Source organism: Corvus brachyrhynchos, unplaced genomic scaffold (assembly GCF_000691975.1).
Source record: "Corvus brachyrhynchos isolate BGI_N302 unplaced genomic scaffold, ASM69197v1 scaffold11, whole genome shotgun sequence".
NCBI lineage: Eukaryota > Metazoa > Chordata > Aves > Passeriformes > Corvidae > Corvus > Corvus brachyrhynchos.
The window spans coordinates 3,343,585-3,351,435 of record NW_008236965.1 but is presented as its reverse complement, the minus strand read 5'-3'; the positions used below and the strand labels follow the sequence as shown (position 1 = coordinate 3,351,435).

The following is a 7,851-nucleotide window of genomic DNA, read 5'->3' as shown; positions in this document are numbered from 1 at the left end:
GGCCAAAAAGAAAGAAGCAGCAGCTCCTTTCTCTGCAGCTTCTCTCTCCGGACGCTCCGAGCGAACTGACCCCACACCCAGGTGTAGACAAAGGAGTAGCCAGGCCCGCCCCACTCCCCTTTTTGTCTTTCTTAAGTACAGCTATTTGTCCCCTAGCAACATGCATATGGGAGAAAATTCCTTTAACAGGAAAAAAAACTAAGACTAAACTAAAACCCCAACATGTGGGTAACAAAAAACCCACAAAACTGTACAGCAAACTTAAGGCTTCTGAGCTCAGCATATTCTGACTGACTAAATACCTTTATGGACAAATTATCACCTTGCTTTTGAAGGTAATTGTACCAGAGTAATGTCAGTTATTTCCAAGTGAGTTTTTGTGTGCTCTTCTGAGTGATCTTTTCCATAGTGTCATGAAGATTTCAACTGGGAACTTGCTCTCACCTGGATGTTAGAAAAAAGGCTGTTTGTGTAGGGGTGGGGCGGATAGGTTAGTTTTCAGTGCCTTTGTAATTTCCCAGTACTACAGCTCAACATTTTTTTGGAGTTTCTTGTCAGTGCTGTGGGTTTTTTTGGATTGCTGTTTGTGTGTTAAGTGATTTTAAAAGTAATTATATGAGTAAAGACTTGTGTGGATTGTGATACAGTAGATGACCAATAGTAGCCGTAATTAAAATACTCTCATTACATCCATAGTAGATAATCATTTTTGCTCAGGTGTAAAAACTGATTTAAAGGAAAATTGTTTGGATACCCGTGCACTGAGAAATATCTCTAGGGAGAATGGGGGTGGGTGGAAGAGGAAATGAAAGATTGTTCACATGGTACTTAAAGAAAAGTTAATCCAATCTGTCAGGATAAACTTTTCAGCCCCTAAAAAAGGGCAGAAGTAACTTGAGTGGAAAATCCTCACTGATTATTTCTTCTCTCTTAATCTTGCAGCTGATTGTAATGCCGTTCTTAAAGCTCTACAGCCCATTTTTCAGGAGCAGGGAATGACAGAAACAGTTCATAACTGGGAAGACCATGGTTATTTAGTAACCTACATCAAAAAAAATGGCAGGTGAGTGGATTTTCTTCCTCTAGATTATGTCCCCACTATCTTTCCTTAAAATATCTATTTTTCCATCTATTGGACCTCCTGTAGTGTTGACAGGGTAAGCTGTCCTTTTATCAGCCTTGTGTATGAAGTAGCTATGATAAAGCAGAATCTTTTTCATAATCTGGACTATGTCATCTTGCAGTTTGGATATCAGAAGGTTGAACTGATCAGTCTGGTCCGTACCATAGAATGGTGCCTTGGTCTCAGCACTAGTCCTTCCAGATGCAGGACAGTTCTAGTCAGTTCAATGTATTTGTAATTTTTCTGACCATTAAATATGTCTAAACATGTTGGAATCTAACCTTAGCATGTGAACAATGACTGCTTTGTGTCTCTATCTGCATTTACACGCCTTTATATGCTGCAAATTCTCAAGCAGCTTCTGAAGTAATTAACAGCATGTAAGGGTGGTTGGTGTCATTAGTGACACAAAAGCTGAGAGTGCTGGGACAAACTGAAAAACAAAACTACATTCACTTTATTTCCTCATGCTGCTTCACAGTGTGAGGGTTAGTTGATTATGGTATACGTTGATCTGGTTTATTTATACGTAACTACCATGATTTTATTGCACTTAGGTTTCTTGCAGTTATTCAGTTACCTGTTCTGGACATCATGGTGGCAGTTGCTGCTTTGGAGTTGCTTGTTTTTTGTTTTTTGCTGGTTGGATTTGTTTTGTTTGGTGGGTTGTTTGTTTGATTGGGATTTTTTTGTGGGAGGTTTCTTGGGATCCAAACTAAGGTAAAAAGTAAGAGGATATGAGTAGTTCTATGTTTATCATTCTCAGTTGTGCTCTGGGAAGTTTTTGTATATTTCAGTTACCTTTTCAAATGTGGCACTTGCAAAGTGAACATTTTTTTTTAATGGTGCAGTGTTAAATGATAATTAATAGAGAATGGTTATTGCTCTCTCGGTATATTCATTGCTGTCTGAACTCTGGTGCATACTGGATTTATCTTCCTTGAAAATGGCTCACTTCAGTTTGACAACTTACTGTCTGTAATGGAGTTAAAGTATTTTTTGTGCATTGCCAGACCCATTAAGCTCCCAATTAGGGAACATGTGTGCAGGAGAACTTTCTGTGTTTTGGGACCTCAGCACTTTTGTTTCCTCTGGTTATAGAAAAAGCCTGAATATTTTTTTTTAAAGGTAGCCCCAAACTGTGTATTTCTGTTAGTGTAGTTTGTTTGTATTTCTGTTTGATGTAGTTTCAGTTAACTTAAACAAATGAGGTTGTAAACCCATAAAACTCAACAGACTGGACAGTTAAAAAACCTTGCAAAACAAACACATTTCACAAGTTGTAAGACTGAACTGATGAGCATATGGAGGATTTCATACTAACTAAATGGGCTGTATTTTAATACCAGCAAGTTTGTCTGCACTTAATCTTAGTGCCCTAAAATATCATCCATTTTTAGTTAGTGTAAAAATATTACCTGATGCAATTGGACAGAAAGTAGCCAGGGCATGCAGATTCTTCCTCCTTCCCTGCAAAACAGTGTACTTCATTTCCCCCAGCAGCTTGTAGTAAAACATGGAAAAAAAGAATTGTGATGGAGGGGTAGGTATGTCATGAGCAGCTCTTGTAAGGATGGCTGGCTGCCACTTGTCACAAGTTCCCTAGAATGAGAGATGGAGTGGGTGCTGTATGTGAGTAAGGGTTTTGGGAGCATGTGCACACAAATGTGTTTTTAGCCAGCCAAAGGTGACTGAGACATTGCAAAACAAAGATGTGTGGTTGATGTAAAGCTGGGTACTAATCCCTGGGAAAAATATTTGAGATGAGATAGTAACATGTTGCTAAACAGTGTCTACACTCCAGAGTTTGCTGAGATAACCCCCATAACCTGCAGGGAGCCCTGTGCTGCAGATGGTGGAATTGTGGGCACTGCTTTTGACGAAACCTCATCTGTGATGAGGATACCACGTGAACAGCCCCATGAAGGACTTTGCTGGTTGAACGAAGTGGAGCTGATTTGGGGATTAAGATGTGCTTTCCTATTGTCATTACCAAAGCAACAGATCCCTGTTCTCCTTTGTCCAAAGCTAAGCAAGCAAAAGTCATATGTGGCAACTCTACCTGGTCCATTTACTTTGTGATTTATTCTGACAAAGAACGTAATTGAGGGAGGTTCAGCTGAAAACCTTTAACTAATGGAGTTGTCAACACAAGACTCTAGAGTGGAGCAGGAAATGGCTCTCTCGAGCCACTCATGTTCTCCTCTGAAGTGGTGATGGATGCAATTCCTCTCTGCTTTGCCAATCCTCTTGCCCAAACACTGCTTGGGAAACAGTAGCATGTGCCAGAGTGGAGCTGGGTCTCTGAGTTTTGGGGTCCCAGCAGTCTCATTTTTCTGAGCTGCGTGTTTTTAGATTGCTTCCAGGATGGTTTTAGGGTCACATTAAGCAGCATGCTTTTACTGAAATGTCACTATCTTTGACTAAACTGTTAAAAGTTAGGTTAAAAAAATGTGAAGTTTTTGTCTTATTTAATGTATACAGTACTTTGTATAGTGCCCAGTATATTTCAACAGATTGAGAAGTGTTAAATCTAGGTTAAGGAAAAAAATCAGTGAAGCTAATCTTTGGAAATTGATATCTTCTCAACTAATACTTTGTTTTAATGTCTTTACTGCTTGTGTGCAAGTAGTCTTTTGTTATACTGCATAGAGCTATGAGGGTTTTATTTTTTCCTTTGTGCATCTATGCTCCCTCTTTTGTCATGTTCCACCTTCACAGACCCCCAAAACCTGAAACTTAAGTCATTGTTTCTACAGTAGAAGAGTGTCTTTTAGAAAATCTTTGACTTCCCCTATACACATACCCATTTTTAACTTCAGTTTCTGAATTCTTGTTTAGAGAAGTATAATCCTACTGGCATTTGTCTTCACTGTTCACAACAGTGCAAGCTTTACCCAGTTGAATTTGGTTTGTATATCACAGAGATGCTGATGAATATGTTAACACTGTGAAGGGAGAGGGGAGTGTGTTTACTTTATTTTCTCTGTTAGGCTTTTGCTAACCACTCTGTGTGCTAGTCAGCATATTTTAAGGGAGCAGGATGAACATTCTTCAGCTCTTTGTTACAGGGTGAAGTGTGGTAGTTGCCTGTGGAGTTACCCAGAGTATAAAAATGGACTGAAGAATAGGAAGGAGTTGGTAGGAATCAGCAGCAGCTACTATGTCATTGGTTTAATTTTCCTATTCTGTAAGAAGAGAACTGGAATGATGGTATAATGAAAAAATGTGATTGCCTAGTTCCTTAAGGTCCCTCAAGTACTTTGTAATTAAGATGAAGAACACTTAAAAAAGGCTATGTTTTAGGGAAACAATGTCATGCCATTCTTAAAAATTTTTTATTTTCCTAATATTAACAGATTTTTATTTCCTTTCTCATTGAGTTGTTTGACAGGTGATGCTTTTAGTGGCAAGCTGTTTTTGAAATACTTGAACTATTCTATTTTATAGTGACTCAAAGTTAGTCAGCAGATCAGAGGTTTGATGGATAAATAGGAGTTTGTAGGTACCTGTCTGTCTATCCAGCTTTATTCTCTGGGTGTGTGGTGTTGGAAAACCTTTCTTGGATACATGAGATTGCAATGCTTCTTCCTCGGCAGTGCAAGTAAGGTAGGATGATACGCATTTTGGGTTAGATCTTTGCTTCCTAGTTCTGTTTCCAGCAGTTACTTCTGGATTTGTGGGGTTTGGAATTTTGTTGACATCTGAAGTTTCCTGATGATCAGGTGGTAAGATGCAGCACTCAGTAGAATTGTTTCTGTAGTTGGTGCTTGTTTGCATACAAGCACAAAAAGCTTGAGTACTGCACTGGAGGATGTGACAGATATGCAGGTGCGGCAAAGAGTGGAGCCTTATTGTAGTGGGGGCTGCTTTTCAGATGCAGATTTCCTTGCCAGATGGAAGGGAAGAGGATACCTCCTCACTGAGCCTTTTTTTTTTCCCCTCACTACTTCTATGAATTTACATGCAAGCACACACCAAAAGTGTGGCAAGTGGTTTATTTTTTGAAACAGGAATTATATTTTTCAGAAAGATGAGATAATAGGAGGGGCTAATTTTGAAGCAAACTTTGTTTTTCCCCTCATTTGGATTCTAAAATAATCTTTCTTGTATTTGCATAGGTAGAAAATGGAAACTATATCATTGTTTTAAAGAACCTTCCTCCACATATTAAAAGAGCTGCTGCTGATAAAAACCTGCATTCATATATGTTCTACCAAGCAGACAAATGTAAAGTGACAAAAGCCAGCATAGCCTTTGCTATCTGCTGATTGAAGCTAGTAAGTCTTCTGTGGGTTCAGCTTTGGCCCACCACTACTGCCTTAATACTACTTAATACTGGACTGTTCCCTTTTTTGAGTACACTTGTACTGTTGGCTGCGTGTTTAAATCTTTACAGGCATCTTAGCTTGTTTTAGGTGTCTGTTTTCATCCAGATAACTTATAGCCAAGGTATAACCAACCTGGACCTGTATTACTGTTGAGAATTACAAATTTCATTCAAGTTTTTTTTTTACCATAAACTAATGGAGAATATCAGCCAGAAACTTGGAACTTGAATTTTTGTCTGATTACACAGCCTGCTGCCTGCCTTTCATCTCTTCCCCCTTTCCCCAGGTGTCAGGACCCTGCTATTCTGGTAGAGATGACAATTTGATAAAATGAATGATGGTTCTGCAGTGCCATTGTCACTGTATTCTAATGCCATCGCATCACTTACAAATCTGAAGTTGTGTGGCTATACTTTCAGAGCAACTCTCCTCTCTGCCTCTTTGCCTCTTACCTCAAGGCGGAGGCAGGAATATCCTCTCATGGAGTCAAAGGGGAAGTGAAGATGTCAGCTGTCAAATCTTATGACAGCTATGTGATTCTTGGAGGAAATTAATTTAAAAGAACTTGAGTCATGGGATAATGAAATCTGTTGCTTATTTGTGCCAACAACAACTCCTGGAATATGGAAACGAACTGATAAAAAGTTTTTCTAACAGTGAAAATACTTGACACTGTGCCAGTTTTCAAGGAATCAAATTACAGAGCTGTCATATGAACTGTGTTTATGTATTTCTGTCTGTAGTTCCACAGCTCTGAGGGCCTATGGAATTTACCCTTTTCACTGTGAATGGTTGTGTCCAAAACCTGCTGGAGTGACCAGTACTTCCATCTTCTGAGTTCTGCTCTTTTTCTTTCTCTCCTTTAAAAAAACCCAACCCATCATGTAAACAGAATCCTGGTAGGCTTTTGTGTTCCCTCATCAAAAACCTGTGTTGGAGGACACCTAGTGGGGAAGCTGTGGGTTGGAGGGAGGGTTGCTCCAAGGTGGTGACAGTCTGTGGGCTCTGGGTGTGCATGTGTGTGTTAAATAGAAGCGCCCTTCCTTCCTGGAAGCAAGACCTGTGTGCAGAGTCATGAGGAAAGCCTCAGGCTTTCCGGGCCTATCCTCTGAAGAGAACTGGGTGACAGTAGTAACACGTGAGAGCTGCAGATCACTGCTGTTCCAAAGCCAGCAAGAGCATTTTTATTCTTAAATTGCTTCAGTCAGTTTCCATAATTTGATCATTTTACAGTTACCAAAAGTTGTCTTCAGATAAAACGGAATAATTAGGGTTTTATTTCTGACTGCACCTAAGGGCTGATGTTCCCAGCACCATGGGAGAGGTGGTGTTCATATTAGGCTGACAGTTTGCAAAAGGAGCTCTGGAAGAGACAAAGGTGGGAGTGGTGGGAAGATGGGAGGTCATCTAAACTTATTGTCACAACAAGAGCTAGTCTGTGTTTTCCTTTGGGGCTGAGTGGGGTGATAAGAGCAGACAGGCAAAGAAAAGAGCATTCAGAGAACGATACAGCTTTATCCGAGGTTTCTGTGTTGTACTAGTGCATTTCTATCTCTGAATACTGTTCTTTTTTTGTTCAGCCATTTCTGTTCTCATCCCCTCTTCTGCTCCTTTTTCCTGGTGTATGGTTTTTCCCCTCCATTTCCTTTATGTAGTCCCCTTTTAGCCTTTCTGTTTCTTTTTGTATTCTCTCCTCCCTAGAGTGGGAAGGATATTGCCTCGGCTGCCCTCTCTTCTTGTGTCCTTCCCCACTGCCCTTAGCTCTTGTTTTGTTTCTTGCAGGTTCTCCAAGATTCATTGTTTGTTCACCTCACGTGTGTAGCATAGTGAAGCCTTGCTCTTTGGTCTTGAAATGTTCCTGTAGTAGATATACAGTAGGAGTTATGTTGACTTTGCATCTCTGCTCATCAATGAGAGTTTGCTGCTGCAATTTCTTTGCCAGTGAAAGCTGTGGTTTGCCCCAGGATGTGTATTGTTTCTCACAGATTTTTACTCAGCTTTGAATGTGATCAGTGTCTCTGAATAGTTGCTATAAAAAGTTAAAAAAAACCCATTCAACAGAAAGCCAAACAACCAACCCCAACCACCCTCCCCACAAAATGAAACAAACACACCCCTAGAAGTGAAAAGGAAAAGGTCTGTTTTTTTTCTTAAGGCTTGTTTTCAATTAAAAAACCCAAACCAAACCAACACACCTGCTCCAGCAGGCCTTATTTGAAGAACTGAGACTAGCAAGCAGCATATTCTCATTGTACCATGGTTATTGTGGCTTAAACATGGTTTCACTGCCTTGCTTCCTACTGGTTTTATTAGTTGTGTAGTGATAGGCAAGTTCTTGCAACTTTGTTTGCTCTTCCTTGCAGAGGAAGACTTGAGCTGTCACTGCCAATGGTTACA

General features: G+C 40.0%; 1 protein-coding gene across 1 annotated transcript in view; it reads left to right on the top strand.

Annotated features, from left to right (window-relative positions):
• Positions 1-910: 910 nt before the first annotated feature.
• The window catches only part of SMS (spermine synthase), a 29,503-nt gene continuing 22,562 nt past the window's right edge, over positions 911-7,851 (top strand). Inside the window, exon 1 of the mRNA XM_008629241.2 lies at positions 911-1,063. Within this exon, the coding sequence (XP_008627463.1) occupies positions 996-1,063 (68 nt within the window). The 5' untranslated portion in view covers positions 911-995. The remainder of the gene's footprint in view (positions 1,064-7,851) is intronic.